Source organism: Vombatus ursinus, unplaced genomic scaffold (genome assembly GCF_900497805.2).
Source record: "Vombatus ursinus unplaced genomic scaffold, bare-nosed wombat genome assembly UNPS02001287.1, whole genome shotgun sequence".
Taxonomy (NCBI): Eukaryota; Metazoa; Chordata; class Mammalia; order Diprotodontia; family Vombatidae; genus Vombatus; species Vombatus ursinus.
In genome coordinates, this window is record NW_020941065.1 from 938,367 (window position 1) to 955,524 (window position 17,158).

A 17,158-nucleotide genomic window follows, 5' to 3' on the forward strand; every position below is an offset into this window, starting at 1 on the left:
ATAAAATGAGTGTGAATTAATTACCTAGAAAGGCATGATCTGGTGGCTAGAATTCTATACCAGAAATGCATAAAACTAACAGATGATAGATGCTTACGCAACAAAGACAAAAAGCCAAATGTCCTTGATATTTCGACAATTAAATTATACAGAGTGGAAGATCTTTATAGACAGAAATGTTGCTCACAACCTGGACATAACATTGATACATGAACTTTTAAGAACACTTTTTTTAAAAAATAGGGACAGCTAGGTGATACAGTAGATAGAGTGCCGGGCCAGGAGTCAGGAAGATGTGAATTCAAATCCAGCCTCAGACACTTACTAGCTGTGTGACCCTGGACAAGTCAGTAAATCCTACTTGCCTCAGTTCCCTCATCTGTAAAATAAGCTGGAGAAGGAAATGGCAAACCACTCTAGTATCTTTGCCAAGAAAACCTCAAATAAGGTCACAAAGAGTCAGACACGACTCAACAGCAACAACAAAATTTTGGATAGATATTGCCATGCTCTCAATCACCAGACTATATGGAAGGAAAAGTTTCTAGGTGGTGCAGTGGATAGAACAGTGGAGTTGGAGTCAAGAAGACCTGAATTAGAATCCTGCCTCAGGTACTTACTAGCTATGTGACCTACTTTGAGGTTTCATCTGCGTAGTTGAATTTTCTCTATCACTTTCTTACAGCTAGCCAATTTTAAAAACACAATAATTCAAGCCCTGATTTGAAATGTTTGCTGATTTCTGAGGTGTAAGGGCTCACATTGAAAATTTAACCATCTGCTCTCATAGACCAGCATGAGCTGACTCCCACTGGTTGTAATTGTAAAGAAATTTTTGTTGAAATCAATCCTAAATTGGTGTCTTGGCAATTTCCACATCCTGTTTCTAGTTCTGCCCTCTGGAACCAGACTGAACAATTTTAATCTTTCTTCCCCTTCACAGTCCTTCAAATACTTGAAGATAGCTAGTACGTCTCCTGAGGCTTCTTTCTCCAGATTAAACATTCCTCTTCCTATATCAGTCCCATACATCATGCACTGGAGACCCTTTACCATTATGACTACTCTCTTCTGGATGCCAAATATTTAAAAAAAATCAAAAAATGATAAATACAACAGGAGTTTGCCTAGAGGCAACTTAATAGTATACTAATAGACCACTGGATTTGAAGTCAGGAAGATCTGAATTCAAAGCCTATTTCAGACATTTAATAGCTGTGTGACCCTGAGCAAGTCATTTCAATGTGATCTGCCTCCGTTTCTTTGTCTATAAAATGATGATAATAATAGCACCTCCCTACCAGGGTTGTTGTGAGAATCAAATGAGATGTAATATGTAAAGTGCTTTGCCAACCTTAAAGTGATACATAAGTGCTGACTATTAGAATTGTTAGCTATTGGAATCACGACCGCAGTATTCATAGCTCACATAAGAGGGTGCTGGATGGTTTCTAAAGGGCCTTCTTCGAAATAAAGGCAGGTGATATTGTCGACATTTTACAGCTAAGGAAACTGAGGCTTAGAGAGAAGTCTTTTGGTTTGCCCATTTTCACATGATTAGTTAACTGCAGACGGTGGCTAGAAGCCAGCTCTTCTGACCTCCATCTAGCTCTTTTCTCTTTCCCGTATGCCACACCAACTCTCTCATTAACTTTCTCTGGAGGAAGTGATGGGTCTGTAGCTTATAGACAGGGGTTAATAGGCAGCTGGCCCTCTTATCTCCCATTTCATTTCCCACCTGAAGGCAGCTTGGTGACATGATGGGAATTTGATGGCCCAGGCAGCAAATGACCAAATTGAATTACTTTGTGGGAGTATTTCTCCAGGGGATGTGCTGGGAGGAAGAGATGCTAGGCTGCTCGGTGTCAGAGCAGGAAGGCTTAACTTAGCCTGGGCAGCCCCCGGCATGAGCCTGGGGGACCTGAAGCAAGTGATAGCCAGCTCAGCTAGCTCAGCTCTGATCAGACCATAGGAAAAGAGTTTAGCAGAGAAGTGGCATGGTTGTAATTAGCCTCCCTACATCCGGATGACGGATTTGCTACAGTTATTTCTCCATGATGTCAGCCTGGGAGCCGGATCTGCTGATTGAACCTGCCAGTCTCCGAGCTGTATCTCCCTGGACACCAATGACAGTTAGGGTAATTAACTTGGACTCCTGAGGGGTCAGGAAGGTCAAGAGGCATGGCAGCTGGGGCTCTGCCCTACACATTGGCCTCCCCAAGAGACCCAAGCCTCAGATCTGTGTCCTCATCATATCCAGACAGCTCTCAGTTTTCATCAAAGAAGGGTGTTAACTGAGGCTCGGTGGACTTTCTTTTCTGGTCTGTGCCAGCCACTTTTCTGTTCATGACCTTAAGGTGTCCTTGGGTTGTTAGTAGCTTTCCAGTATGACTAAGAGGAACATCTGGCCTTCACATTCCTGTGTATGACATCTGGCTGCAGCTAGGGTTCAATTCAATTCAATAAACATTTATTAAGCAACTGCTGTGTACCAGGCTCTTTGCTAAGTGCTGGGAATTAAAAAAAAAGTCAAAAGACAGTCTCTGTCCTCAAGGAGCTTACAATCTAATGGAGAAGATAACAGGCAGACAAATATATACAAAGCAAGCTATATACAGGATAAATAGGAAATAATTATGAGAGAGAAGATATTTGAATTAAGAAAAGTCAGCACTTAATAAATACTTTTGGTTGGCTGACTTAGTCTCTTTGAGACTCAATTTCTTAATCTGTAAAATGAGAGGAGTAGACTAGATGGTGGCCTCTGGAGTTTCTTCAGGTTCTAGATCAATGAGCCTATTATCCCCTACGTTTCTCACAGTAAGGTTCCTTCAAGCTCTAGATTGATGAGCCTATTATCCTATAAGCCTCTTGCAGTACCATGATAGGGATCCTTCAAGCTCTAGATCAATGAGTCTATTATCCTAAAAGCCTCTTGTGATAGCAGGATGTTTTTGATCCTGTGGAATCATATCAAAGCCCCTTCCTTCCCTGCCTCATTTTGATTTGATTCAATAATTCAACACTGGTTAAGCATCCACTGTGTACTGAGTCCACTGAGCTAGTCTCTGGGGACATAAATTAAAAAGGGAATCTTTCCTTACTCTCAAGAGCTTGTTTTCTACTGGGGAGACACAGCATAAATACAGATGAGTATAATCTGGCAGGGGGAAGAATGCATCTGGTAGTGTGGGGGGTAGAAGGTAAAAATGGGTGAGCAGGAGAACTAGTTGCGGTGATGTTCCCAGCTCCTCCCTAGTGGAATGGCTTTCTCTCTTGTTAACACCCCTCCACCAGAACCTACAGAGTTTGAATCTCCCATGAATGAAACCGAGGAAAAGGTAGAGGGGGAGGGAAAAATGGGCCTTCTTTACCTAGCTGCTTGGCTCAGGCTCTTTTGCCTAAAGGGAACTGGGTCTGTGTGTTTTCTGCTTTGGGAGGTTATATAACTATAAATCAATAAAATCTCTTTTGTTCATCTTGAGCCTCCAGCTGGTGTTTTCAGCAATTATGAGAGACTACCTTTGTTTTTCTGTCAAAAGTATTTCGGTATAAAATCTTTGATACACATCACTATCCATTGTCCTCCTTCTCAGCTTTATTTAACTCTCAGGAACACACACACACACACACATACACACATACGATCAGTGTCATTAAAATGAGTGACCATGAGATGATAGATAGATAGATAGATAGATAGATAGATAGATAGATAGATAGATAGATAGATGATAGACAGATAGACAGACAGACAGGTAGGTATGTAGGTAGGTAGAACCTTTATTAAGCACATACTGTGTACCAGGTACTGTGCCAAATGCTAGGAATACAAATACAAGCAAGTAAAGTATTTCCTCCCTCAAGAAGTTTCCATTCTAATGGGGGAAGGCAACACATAAAGGAGAGCTGGAGGTGGGGTAGTATGCATTATGTTACAAGGCTCCTGGACAGTGGTGTGGAGGTCTGGTTGTAGGTAAGGTGAGACTAAAGCTTCCCTACCAGAGCCTGGCATCCCAAGAGTAGAGTCCAAGGCTCCAGTTGGGGAGGGAGGGAGGGAAATAGGAATGATAGAAGGATTACAAACAGTGTAGTGTGGAGGTGGCTGGGAAACCAATTTAGAGAAACCAGTTTCTTTAAATTAAAAAAAAAACAAAACAAAAACAAATGGGAAAACAGCAAAACAAACAAGGTTGGGGGTGCAGTCTGTGTTCTCTTAGAAAAGCATCAGTCAACATGAAGCAAAGGCTACAAGAGTGCAGATTGCTACCAGTTTGCTTCTCAGCCACAGGGGTGGCTCTGGCCATTTGGCATCTGCGTCAGAGTTCAGTTACCATCTTTTTCCTTTTTCCTCTACATTCTCTCTCCTGCCAGTTTGCTTATTGGTCACCAGCAGTGGCAGTGGCATATGGGGCAATATCTCCCTTTCACATCTCTCATTCTCCTTCACTTTGTGAAGTCTTCCATCTTCTCTTCTTTCACCTCCTTTGAAAATTGGAAAGGGACCAAGTCCTGCTGGGGCTCAGAAGGTGAACATTGGACACTGGTCATATCCCACCGAAGTAACATAGAGTGGGAAGTTCAAGGAGCAAAGGAGAGACCCAGGCATTGTTCTCTTGGAGTATTTAAGGAGGGAAAGAACATGGATAGCTGGGGTAGGGGAGATCGAGGCTTTCCTGGGAAGTAACACCTAAGCAGAGCCTTGAAGGAAGATAAGAATTCTAAAAGGCAGAGATGAGGACGAAAGGAATTTCGGGGGCGGGGACAGCCTTGAGAATGTGTGGAGGTGGGAAATGATAGGTATAGTTCCAAGAAGAGTCTAATTCAGTTGGAATTTTGAGGACATGAAGGGGATTAATGTGAAATAAGGTTGGAGAGGTAGGTTAGAGCCAGACTATGGAAGGACTCAAATGCCAGGCTTACAAGCTTTTATTTTATCTTAGAGGCAAGTGGGAATAACTGAAAGTTTGTGAGCAGAATAGTGATTTGATCAGACCTGGGACTTTGGAAGATGATTTTGACACCTCTGGTGTGGAGGACAGAGGGGAGAGGCTGAGGCAAAGGCTTTCCTATCAGAAAGTGGTACTTGAGTTGAGTATTGAAACAAAATAGGACAGAGGTGTGGAAGGAGCGCTTTCCAGGTATGGAGGACCAAGTGTGGAGGCAGGAGATGTCATGTCTCGTGGGAGATAGAGCAGGAAGGCCATAGACTGAAGGGAAATAAGGTGAGTAATCCCTTACAGATGAGGAAACTGAGGCAGACAGAGGTTAAGTGGCTTGCCCAGGGTCACACAGCTAGTAATGGTCTAGACAAGAAGTGATGGTGCCTCAATTCCTGTGGTGGTTGTGGGAGTAGAAAGAAAGGAGACATAGAAGAAATACTGTGAATCTCTGCGTAAGGCCCCTGTCTTCTACCTGAGACCTTTTCTGATTCCCCCAGCTACTAGTGCCCTCCCCATCATTCTCATAATCATCATCATCAACATCACCATCATCATCATCATCATCATCATCATCACCACCATCACCACCATAGTCATCATCATCATCACCATCATCACCATCATCATAATCATCATCATCAACATCACCATCATCATCATCATCATCATCACCACCATCACCACCATCACCACCATAGTCATCATCAATCATGAGTTAACGTGTATAGCACCTACTATGTGTGAGTCACCACGTTAAGCACTTTACAATTGTTACTTCATTTGATCCTCACAACAATCCTAGTAGGGAGGTGCTATTGTTATTCCCATTTTACAGATGAGGAAACTGAGGCAGGCAGAGGTTAAGTGACTTGCCCAGGGTCTCACAGTTAGTAAGTATGTGAGGTAGAATTTGAACTCAGGTCTTCCTGACTCTAGGCCCAGTGCCCTATCCATTGCTCCACCTAGCTGCCTGAAAAAACAATTAACTTGCATTGATTCTGTATATACTTATCTGTGTACATGTGGCACATGTTGATTTCCACAATAGAATGCTCCTTGAGGACAGGTACTGTTCCACTTTTTTAAAATCTTTGTATCCTCATCTCCCTGAAGCAGCCAGGTGGTGCAGTGGATAGAGCACTGGGCTTGGAATCAGGAAGACTCATCTTCCTGAGCTCAAATCCAGTCTCAGACACTTACTAGCTGTGTGACCCTGGGCAAGTCACTTCACCCTGTTGGCCTCAGTTTCCTCATCTGGGGAAGAAAATGGCAAACCACTCCAGCATCTTTGCCAAGAAAACCCCAAATGGGGTCATGAGGAGTGGGAGAGAACTGAAAAAATGGCTAAACAACAACAAAAACCCCCATCTCCTAGGACAAAGCTTACCACCTAATAGATGCATGATGATTGCATGATTAACTTATGCTAAGATCATAGCATTAGAACTGAAGGGGATCTTAAAGGCCAACTAGTCCAACTCACTTTACAAATGAGGAAACTGAGGCCCAAGAAGTGAAATGATATGGCCAAGATCCCACAAGTAGCAAACAGCAGAGCCTGGAATCATATGCCAATCCTCCTATTCCAACTATAGCACTCACACTGGCTTGTTTCTTTTTCAGGGATTAAAACCGATGGACTCCAATGGCTTGGCTGATCCCTATGTCAAGCTGCACCTTCTGCCTGGTGCCAGCAAGGTAACATATTGCCGGGGGCCTCTTTACATCTCCCCAGCAGATGGGCCCTGGAAGCAACCCAAGGCTACACTACTAGAAAGTCTGAAAATAGCTCCCTTGTTCACAGAAATAATTCGATAGGGCGAGGCGGTGAAGCCCCCTTGAGGGAGAGAGAGTGAACCAAGCTTCACCCTTTCCAAAAACAGAGACTAGGCCACCTGGCCTGGCTCTCCATCTAGAAACATGACCCTATTGGAGAAACTGGGAGAAATGGGGAAGAAAGGAGGAAGGTTGGGTCAAGGGTGGGTCCTTGTTTCCTATACATATGATTTGACTGGGAAAATCGAGCTGTATTAAGCTAGTTATCTCTCTAGCAAACACCGACCTAACAACCTTGCAAAGAGTCTTCTAAAAGCTGCCAGCTGCCTATGGTGCCCTTAGTGAGACAGCCCTCATATTGTGACTAGGAGACTTAGGTTTGAATCCCACCTTTGACTCTTCATAGAATCATAGAAACACAAAACCTCAGAGTCAGAAGGGATCTAGTCCCCAAGCCAGAGAAGTGCAATGAAAAAAAAAAAAAGCAAAGCAATGGTTCTCAAGTCTGAGGCTCTGGATTTGAATATCTCCCCTGTGTGGCCATAGGCTAGTTTCTTCACTTCCCTGGGCCTCAGTTTCCTCATTTGTAAAATAAAGGAGTTGGACTAGATGGTTTCTCAGGTCCCTTCCAGTCCTCGATAGAAGCTCCTATGAATTTCTTTGCTTGAAGACCTCCACTGAGGAGGAACCCATTCTCTCCTAAGGCAGCCTAGCTGCTAAGAAGTGGCTCTTTGCACATCCCACCCACCGCTGCTAGCACTGGGGCCAGGAGGAACTAAGCTAAGAGCTCTCATATGGGACAATCCTTCAAATATTTGAAGATAATTATCATGTAGGGGAGGCATCATGATTCAGCAGAAAGATATCTGCTTCTGTATGCATAGAGCCTGGGTTCAAATCCCACCTCTGATGCCCATGACTCATGTGACCTTGGGTGAGTCACTTAATTCTATCAGCCTCAATTTCTTCATCTGCAAAGTGAGGAGGTTGGACTATATGACCAGGTCCTTTTCAGCTCTACCTCCATGACCTCTTCTAAGTCCTGCCTTCTACAGACTAAACATCCCTAGATCTTTCAACCCACTCCACATACAATAACTTACAGGCCTTCACTATCTCCTCTGGATGCCCTCCAGAACGTCAATGTCCTCTCAAAAGGATGACACACCAAACTGAACTCTCCGTATGACCATCGTCAAATTGTTTCACTTCCCTGAGCCTCAGTTTCCTCATCTGTAAAATAGGGATGTCAACCTTTGCACTACCTACCTCCTTGGAGAGGTGTAAATTTAGAGCCATCTCCACTGCAAACGTTCATATGGACTATTTGTGCCTGACCTGTGGTAGAGTATTCCGAGCTCACATTGGCCTGATCAATCAGTCGGACACATTGTACCTCAACCCCAACATAGTGATGTCATTTTGGTCCTCTTCAAGAACCAACCATCCAACCAAACAATCTGCCTCCCAGGGCTCTTGAAGTGGAACTGCCTTCTATACTTTAAAGTGCTCTAAAAAAGACTGAGTTGTTATTGTTGGAAGATATTAGATTAATTTCTTAAGGTCCCCTTGAACTCCAACCCTCCTTTTTCAGAGGAGAAAACTGAGGCTTATGGTTGTAAAAATCATTTGCCTGTGATCATAGGAAAAGGTGTAGACAAAATTAGTGCCAGTACCCAGCATTGCAGACATCCTATCCAGGGTTCTATCCTTGGGAGGATGGGTTGGGTGAGTGGGGAACAGAATTTGAGAAGATATTGGGAGCATCCTGGAGCCTCATCCGGAGAACTGCCAGAAGGGGTAGGTTCCATGGTCTGACTCCACACTGAGTTGAATGCCCACATTTCCCTCTTTGATCATAGTCCAATAAGTTACGGACAAAAACTCTGAGGAATACACGAAATCCCATCTGGAATGAAACCCTTGTCTATCATGGCATCACTGATGAGGACATGCAAAGAAAGACCCTGAGGTAGGTGGGGAAAGAAGAGGAAGATGCGGGGGAGGAGAGGACGACTTGAATTGGGATCATTTGGGATCAGGGGCAGGGCTGGGCTGAGGTCTTCTTAGGCCAGATGGAGTCCGTCACCCAAGTCTGAAATGTGAGTGCATTCCAGATTCTTCCCTCCCCCTCACTCCCCATATCCAATCAGTTGCTGAGTCTTGTTGATTCTACCTGCCCCCCAACCACATCTCTTGCATCTCTTCCCCTTCCCCCTCCACACATAGCTATCACCCTATCACGTCTTGTCTGGACTATTGCAATAACCTGGTCTCCCTGCTTCCATTCTCTCCCTCACCCTCCAGTCCATCTTCCACAGAACTGCCAAAATCATCTTTTTAATGCATATCACTCTCTCTTGCTCAAGACTCTTCTATGGCTCCCTATTCCCCCTGAATAAAATACAGCCTGGCATTGGAAGCCCTCCAATGTCTGAATCAAGTCTATATTCCTAAATTTATTTCATACTCCTCTTTATGTATTATGCGAAATGAATAGAGAGCTGGTTTCAGGGTGAAGAAGACCTGGATTCAGGTCTGGTACATACTGTCTGTTATGACTCTTATGACATATAAAAAAGTTTGAGAGATGTAATTTCTGGGTAATTAATCATTTTATTAATTATAATGAATAATTCATAAAAAAGATGGTATATGGCCATCTTTCATAAACCAAAGATAGGACATAATAGGCCTCTCAATGCATATATACCCTTGGAAGAGTGTTCCTGATAGGCAGCAAAAAACTCTGATTAGTTGACAATTAATAAGAGAATGAATATTATAATGAGAGGTGGGCTTATTCTAATGAGGGGCATGACTCTGATCATTCAGTCTCAGACAAAGAGACTTATCTCTGCCCAGACTACCCCTTTTAGGACAATCTAGGCAAAAGGGGTAGTCCACTTCCACTCAGACCTGTATGACTAAAACATAATGGGTTGGAATTCACCTGGATCAAAATCTATTTACCTCTTGAACAGATCTCAACTTTCCCAGTTGAGATTTCATCTTATTATTAGCCCTGAGCTTCAGAGGCTGGCTGAATGACCTACGGGGGCTAATTTCTTAATGAGGAAGTAGAAAAAAAAAAAAAGCTTAGTCCTAATTCAGGTGCTCCTGACTCCAGGGCCAGTGTTCTATCCATTGCACCACCTTAATACAGTTTTAAAAATTGAATTATTGAGCTGGGCATGGTGGCACACGCCTATCGTCCCTGCTACTGGGGAGAATGAGGCCGGTGGATCACTTGAGCTCAGGAGTTCTGAGCTGCAGTGAGGCTGTGGCCAATTAGATGTTCTCATTCAATCTGGCACCAATGTGGCAAGCCTCCTGGAGCAGGGGGCCACAAGGCTACATAAGGAGGAGCAAACCGGTCTAACTTAAAAAAAGAGCAGCTCAAAGCTTGTGTGCGAAGTGAGGACGATCCCATGTGTGGCTGCTGCCCTTCCAGCCTGGGCAGAATATAGAAACCCAGCCTCAACTTTTACAAAATTAATTATTAATTAAATTGAATTATTGAATTGCCCACAGTCACATAGAGAGTGACTAACTAGTTTAGGATTTTAACCACCCTTTATTGTCTCTGTCCAATCTAGCCAGTGCCAGGGGAAGTGGAGAGCATTGTAGAAAGTGTGACGGATTTGGAATCAGAACACTCTGGTTCAAATCTTGGCACTGCTACCTACTAGTGATAGGATTTGAAGCAAGTCTCTTCAACTTTCCAGGCCTCAGTTTTCTCTTCTACAAAATGAAAGGAGTTGGACTAGTTCAGTGATGTCAACCCCAAATAAAAACAGGAGCCGCTAAACTATACATAAGGTTCCCTGCTAGAGACATATTGACTCAGAAAGCCACATATTAACATTATCTATATTCTATTATATTTTATATATTGTTTATTTGTTTTGTTATTATTGTTTACTTTTATTTATTTTAGTTTCATTACTTTATTGGTAGTTTTGTTTATTTTGTTGTTTTATTTATCTGTTTGTTTGTTTATACTTTAATCTTGTTCTGCCACAGTTGGGCCAGCTTCCTCTTTGACACCTTTGGACTAAATGACTTTAACCATCTCCTCCAACTCTATGTCTATAACCCCATGATATTTTTCTACCTATCAAGGAAGAACTGAGTTCAAATTCCACCTCTGACACATACTCCCAGTATGATCTGGGGCAAGTCACTTGACCTCTTAATTGTGTAGGCACCTTCAGGCAGAGAAGGTGCCCATCTGCATTTTGTGGAGGGAGTTTCCTCACAAGAGAGTTCCCTGTAATAATGAAATCAAAAGTCCAGTCCCAATTCCTATCCTTATCTTTTTTCAAGTGAATACCAAGTAGAATGGTGGAAAGAGTATCGACTGGGAATCTGGAGACCGTTCACTAGCTGTGTGATTTTGAGCTAATCACTTCCCCTCTGGGGGCCTCAGTTTCCTCATCTGTAAAATGAGGACAATAATGCCTGTCCTTTCACCTCATAGGGTGGTTGTGAGCATTAAATGCTATGATTTATGTAAAGTGCTTTGTGACAAGAAAGCTTTATGTAAATGTCAGCTGTTATTATTTACTAGACTGTCAGCACCTTGAGGGCAGGCATTGTACCTTATTTCATGTTTCTTTCTTGAGCTCGCAGCACAGAGCACTGAACAGAACATGCTTAATTAATTTCTGTGCAATAGAATCTATTAGATGATCTCTATTGTTATCTTTTACAATTGTCATTATCATTCTTTTCTCAGGATTTCTGTCTGTGATGAAGACAAGTTTGGCCATAATGAGTTCATTGGGGAAACTCGATTTTCTCTGAAGAAACTGAAGCCTAATCAGAAGAAGAATTTCAACATCTGCCTGGAGCGGGTCATCCCTGTGAGCTAATTAGTTCAGTTCAATTCAACAAACGTTGATTGCATGCTTACCATTTCTCTTCTCCCTCCTACATTGTGCTGGGCCCTGGGGATAGAGTCAAAAAGGAAACAGTCTCTGCCTTCAAGGAGCTTATATTCTATAAAAGGAAGCAGTGTGTTTGCAGATAAGTAAAAATGAAGTAATTTCAGGAAGGGGAGTACTAACCATATGAAGGAGGAATTGAAATTGAGCCTTGAAAGGAACTTGAAGGTGCTGACAGGTGGTGATGCGTATAAGCATAGGAAACAGCCTATGCAAAGGTGTCGAGGTGGAAGATAGAGGACTATACACACACACACATATACATACATATGTATACACACACATATATGTACATACACACTCATATATATACCCCTTATATATGTTATATCGAAACATACACACATATGTGTATATATATATATATATATACACATATGTATGTGTGTAAAATAACAGAAGGTACAAAAGGCTGCAATTTGGGAGGGGCAGAGTGAAGACATGGTCATCCATCAAACACAACCCTAGTAGGAGGTTTAAGGAATTGTTATAATAACAATGGCAGTTGGGTAGCCTAGTGGATAGAACGCTGGACTTGGAGTCACAACGACCTGAGTTCAAATCCTGCCTCAGACACTTATTAGCTGTGTGACTCTGGGTAAGTCACAACCTCTGCCTGCCTCAGTTTCTTCATCTGTAAAATGGGGATAATAATAGCACTGCCTTCCCAGGGTTGTTGTGAGGATCAAATGAGGTAATATTCGTAAGCACTTTGCAAAATTGAAAATGCTATGTAAATGCTAGCTGTTATTATTATTATTATTGCTAATAATAGTAACAGTAATTTTGGACTAGACTTGTAATTTCATTGGGAGGTCCCAGATGAGGAAAGCCCTGCCCCTACTCCAATGCAGGTGGACTCTTTCTGCGCAACTTATAGTCTTAATAACCTAGAACTGAGCACTGAGAAGTGAACTGCCTATGATGTACTGGGCATTGGGTTGAGCATTTCAAAGACATAAATGTAACAGTCAGTCCTTAAGGAGATTACAGTCTATTTCATACACCTTTACTTCAAAAGATCTTGACAGTTTACCAAGCACTTTGTTGACCATGATCATTATATATGATGCCTTCAAGAAAAGTGTGGGTGACCATTGGTTGAAGCTGTTGATGGTGGGAGTTTTGGTCATGTAGAGACTAAGGTCCCTTTCAATTCTGTCTGACATTTCATGATTCTAGTGGGAATTATAGCTAGCATTTATATAACACTTTAAGGTTTTCAAAGAGTTCACAAATATTATTTCATTTGATCATCATAGCAAACCTGGGTATTGCTATTATTATCATACTCATTTTATAAATGAAGATACTGGGGATTCTCAGCTTAAGTGTCTTGGCCAGGGTCACATACTAGCAAGTGTTTGAGATAGGATTCAAACTCAGGTCTTTTCAATTCCAAATCCAGTGGTTTATCTACCACCTAGATGCCTGATTATGTTATGCTGTGATTTCATTTGGTCCTCACAATAGCCCTCAGGAAATAGGCAAGACAAGGGTTTGTTTCCCCCATTTTACAGATTAAAAAAGCTTGAGAGTTCAAGTGGTAAAATGTCCTTCCCTAAGTCACACACCTAGCAAGAGGCAGAGGCAGGATTTGAACCCAGTTCTCTTGTGACTTGAGATCCTGCTTTCTTGAATTAGAATTCTTTTAATTCTTCTTGCAGAATTCTCAACAGTGGACCAGGGAGAATTTGCATAGTAAAATGAGATTGTGCTAAGGGTCAAATGAGCAAATGAGGATCAGAAAAGCTCAGAAGAAATCTGGGAAGATTTCATTCAGTCAGTCAGTTGGTCAATCAACAAGTGTTTATTAAATACTTTCACTAAATATTTTCTGAGCACTTACAATGTTCAGGGCTCTGCTGCAGGAGACACAAAGATATGCCAAACGTGGTCCCTTCCCTCAAGGTGCCTACAGCTCACAGGAGCATTAGTCAACTAACAAACATTTACTAAGTACCTACTATGTGCAGAGAATTGTGCTCAGAGGTAGGGGAGCTACAAAGCTTAGCTAAGACACAGTCCCTGGTACCTTACTGTTTAATAATTAATACTAACTAAATCTATTATATATCATACATATTAATTAAAATTAATAATTTAATAATTAAAACTTACTGTTTAATGGAAGGGTAAGAAACCAACCCAAATAATAAAGATGATGATTGATGATAATAATATCATAGGTTTAGAGCTGGAAGGGACCTCAGAGACCATCGAATTCAACTCCCTTATTTTACAACTTAGGAAACTGAGGCCCAGACAGGCAAAGGGACATGCCCAAGGTCAAACAGGAAGTGACCACAGCAGATTTCCAATTCCAACCTGAGAGTGTAAAGCCAGTAGTCTTTCCACTATAGCACAAGCATATGGTGATTTCAGATTTGCAAAGCATTTTATGCAAGTATTTCATTTGATACTCACCTTAGTTCTTTGAGCTGGTGGAGGCATTGTTATTCCCCATTTTCAAGGTGAGGAAACTGAGGCATAGAGCTAGGCTGAGGGACTGGCCCAGAGTCACACAGTTGGCAAATATCAGAGGCAGGATTTCATCCCACCTCTCTCTGGACTCCAAGTCTATCTCTCTTTCTACCATGTCATAGGGACGTAGACCATGAGACAGGTACCAGCAAAATGCTCTCTAGTCTCTATTGAACAAGGCAGGCCTTGAAGGAAAGGTAGGATCTAGGAGGGGACAAAAGAGAGATGATAGGGAGTTTCCAGGAGGGAGTGAATGGTGGTCGAAAAGGCATGAAGGTGGGGAAGAATAAACAAAGCACTGGGGACAGATGTAAGAGGGCAATGACAAATTTCTGGTGGTGCCTCCTTAATCCCAGCCTCTTTCTCCTCTTGGGAGAATTGTGGAATGCCAAGAGGAACTTTAGAGAACATTCAGAGTTGTGAAGAGCCTTAGACCGTGGAGTGTCAGAGCTGGGGGGCGGGTGGGCTTTAGAACAGGAAATGTCAGTGCTGGAAGGACCTTAGAACAGGGAATGTCAGGGGCCTTAGAACAAGGAATGTCAGGGCTGGAAGGACCTTAGAACAGACAGTGTCAAAGCTGGGAGGGGCCTTAGAACAGGGGGTGTCAGAGCTGGGAAGGGCCCTAGAACAGGGAATGTCAGGGCTGGGAGGGGTCTTAGAACAGGGAATGTTTGAGCTCAACATAGAATGTAAGATCCTTGAGGGTAAGGACTAATTTGCTTTTGTCTTTGTATCCCTAGTGCCTAGCACACAGTAAATATTTAATGAAAGTTAGCTGAATTCTTGAGTTGGATAGGAGACCATATCTTCCAAATTCATCATTTGACAGATGAGGAAACCGAGGCCCAGAGAGAGGAAATAGCCTGTCCAAAGCCACCTAGTATGAGTGGCTGCATGTAGGCTGGAACCCCTCCCCCTCCTAGGGTGATGCTGTTTCTTCCCCACCTCCCCCCTCCACTTTACAGCTGGCAGCGTATCCCTTTTCAGGAAGCAGGTATTGGGGGCGGGGTGTCTCTGGAGCAGCAGCATCCCACCATATGGTCCACCAGAGGAAGATTATCTTCATGCTCCACAATGTTTTTAAAATACAGGTGAACAGAATGAGACACAACCAGGACCATCACAGCAGGCAATAACATTAAATACCAGAGTCCTCAAAGCTGTCTTCTCCACAAGCCCTGGGGAATTACATGTTCCCATGTGGGTCTTCACAGGATAATTAGCAGTTTGCTGTTTCTTCCCAGCCTAATTATATTCTCTTAATCAGAGGAATCACTGTGATAGGAGCCCCACTCTGACCAGTTCTTCCTGCTTTAGAAAGAAAGCAAGGGCAGGGGGCAGGGGTGAGGTTGTCCCATTCTTCAGGAAGCCCCAGTAGCTGGAGCAATTGCTCCCCCAGATTCCCGTTGAATCTTATCTGTACTGAGGAATACTTGCTTCGCTTAGCAAACTCCCAACTGTCTTGATCACCTACTAAAAGACGACCATTGGTCAGGTCAGGTCAGTCCCAAATGGACTTCTCTTCCATAGAGGCTAGAGGCAGCATGGTGCAGTGGCTAGCACCCTGGACTTGACATCAGGAAGTCTAGGATTCAGATCCCTGGCTCTGGGTAAATCATTTCACCTCTATGACACTCAGTTAAATGGTCCATCAGTAAAATGGAAATGATAATACCTACAGTCCCTACCTCACAGGATTGATCAGAGATCTAGGGCTGGGAGGGATATTAGGGGCCATCTAATACAACCTCCTTATTTGACAGATGAGGAAACTGAGGGAGGAAGTGACTTGTCATACAGAGAGAAAATGGCAGAATCAGGATTTGAACTCAGGTTCCTCTGACTCCAAATCCAGTTCTTTTTTCACCATACAACATTGTTGTGACAATCATATCAGAAAATACATACGTGAAGGGCTTGATAAATCTTAAAGAACTATATAAATGTTATTTTTTACTATTGTTGTTATAATAGAAGTTCCATGTTCTTGGAGGGGGAAGGTTGGAACCCACAAAAATACCTTGGAATTTACCATGAGAGGAACTGATCTCTCAGAATTGACCCAAACTGAAACATTGACCTCACAGTGAGACCCCTCACCTTACTCTCAGATGTCCCACCCCACCCTGGGGCCTTGGATGCTTACAGAGGATCTGTCTGATAATCAAACAATCCAATCCAAGAAACATATATTAAGTGCCTACCATATGCCAGGCACTGTGCTTAGTGTTAGGGATACCATGAATTTTTTTTTAAAAGACAGTCCCTGCCCTCAAGGAGTTTGCAGTCTAATGGGGGGAAACAACATACAAAAGGGTTGTGTTGAGGGATGGAGAGGAGAACAAGGAGTACTTGGCCCAGGGGCATCTTGTTCCAAGGAGTTAAAACCAGGCAAAGCAATAGATGCAGGGTGGAATGAACCAAAAGGTCCAGCCCCCTATAAAGGAAGGCATTGGGAGGAGTTTGGGTCAGAGAAAGCTGGGGTTTTATTAGACCATGTAAAGGGAGCCAAGACTCACATTTATACTTAGGTAAAGGAGTTGGTCTTATCAATCCCAGAAAAGGGTTCACATTCCTCCTCCACAGCTGACTAGAATGGACTTTCCAGCTGCTGAATGGGGTAGCTCTGCTGGTAAATGCCATGACTGATGGGGAGGGAGAGGAGGGAGAGAAATTATTCTTAGTCCATGAGTCTCCTCCACAGGCAAAGAAATGCCTTGTCCTAAACAGCTGCTCAATGACTTTTTATTTAAGCCCAAGGGGCGTAATTAAATCTCTCAGGCAGTGACTAGTTGTGTCCTATATGGTGGCGATTACCTTCATCCAATGGCCAGGGCCAAAAAGTTTCTCAGAGTGATGAAGGAATTTCTTTCTACCTTGTTATAAGGTTGTAGGAAAACTCCTTAAGAGAGATAGGATCACTATCATTAAAAAAAATGCATTGGAAGTACGATTGGCTAAAGTTATACATTCAGCCAGAGGCAAAGCCCTGGCTTTATCCAACCT

The 17,158-nt window shown here is 42.9% G+C and overlaps 1 protein-coding gene across 1 annotated transcript in view; it reads left to right on the top strand.

Moving 5' to 3' along the window:
• The window catches only part of RPH3A (rabphilin 3A), a 120,161-nt gene that overhangs the window by 83,799 nt on the left and 19,204 nt on the right, over window positions 1-17,158 (top strand). The window contains exons 13-15 of the mRNA XM_027864819.1: window positions 6,567-6,641; window positions 8,582-8,691; window positions 11,461-11,587. Of these exons, the coding sequence (XP_027720620.1) occupies window positions 6,567-6,641; window positions 8,582-8,691; window positions 11,461-11,587 (312 nt within the window). The remainder of the gene's footprint in view (window positions 1-6,566; window positions 6,642-8,581; window positions 8,692-11,460; window positions 11,588-17,158) is intronic.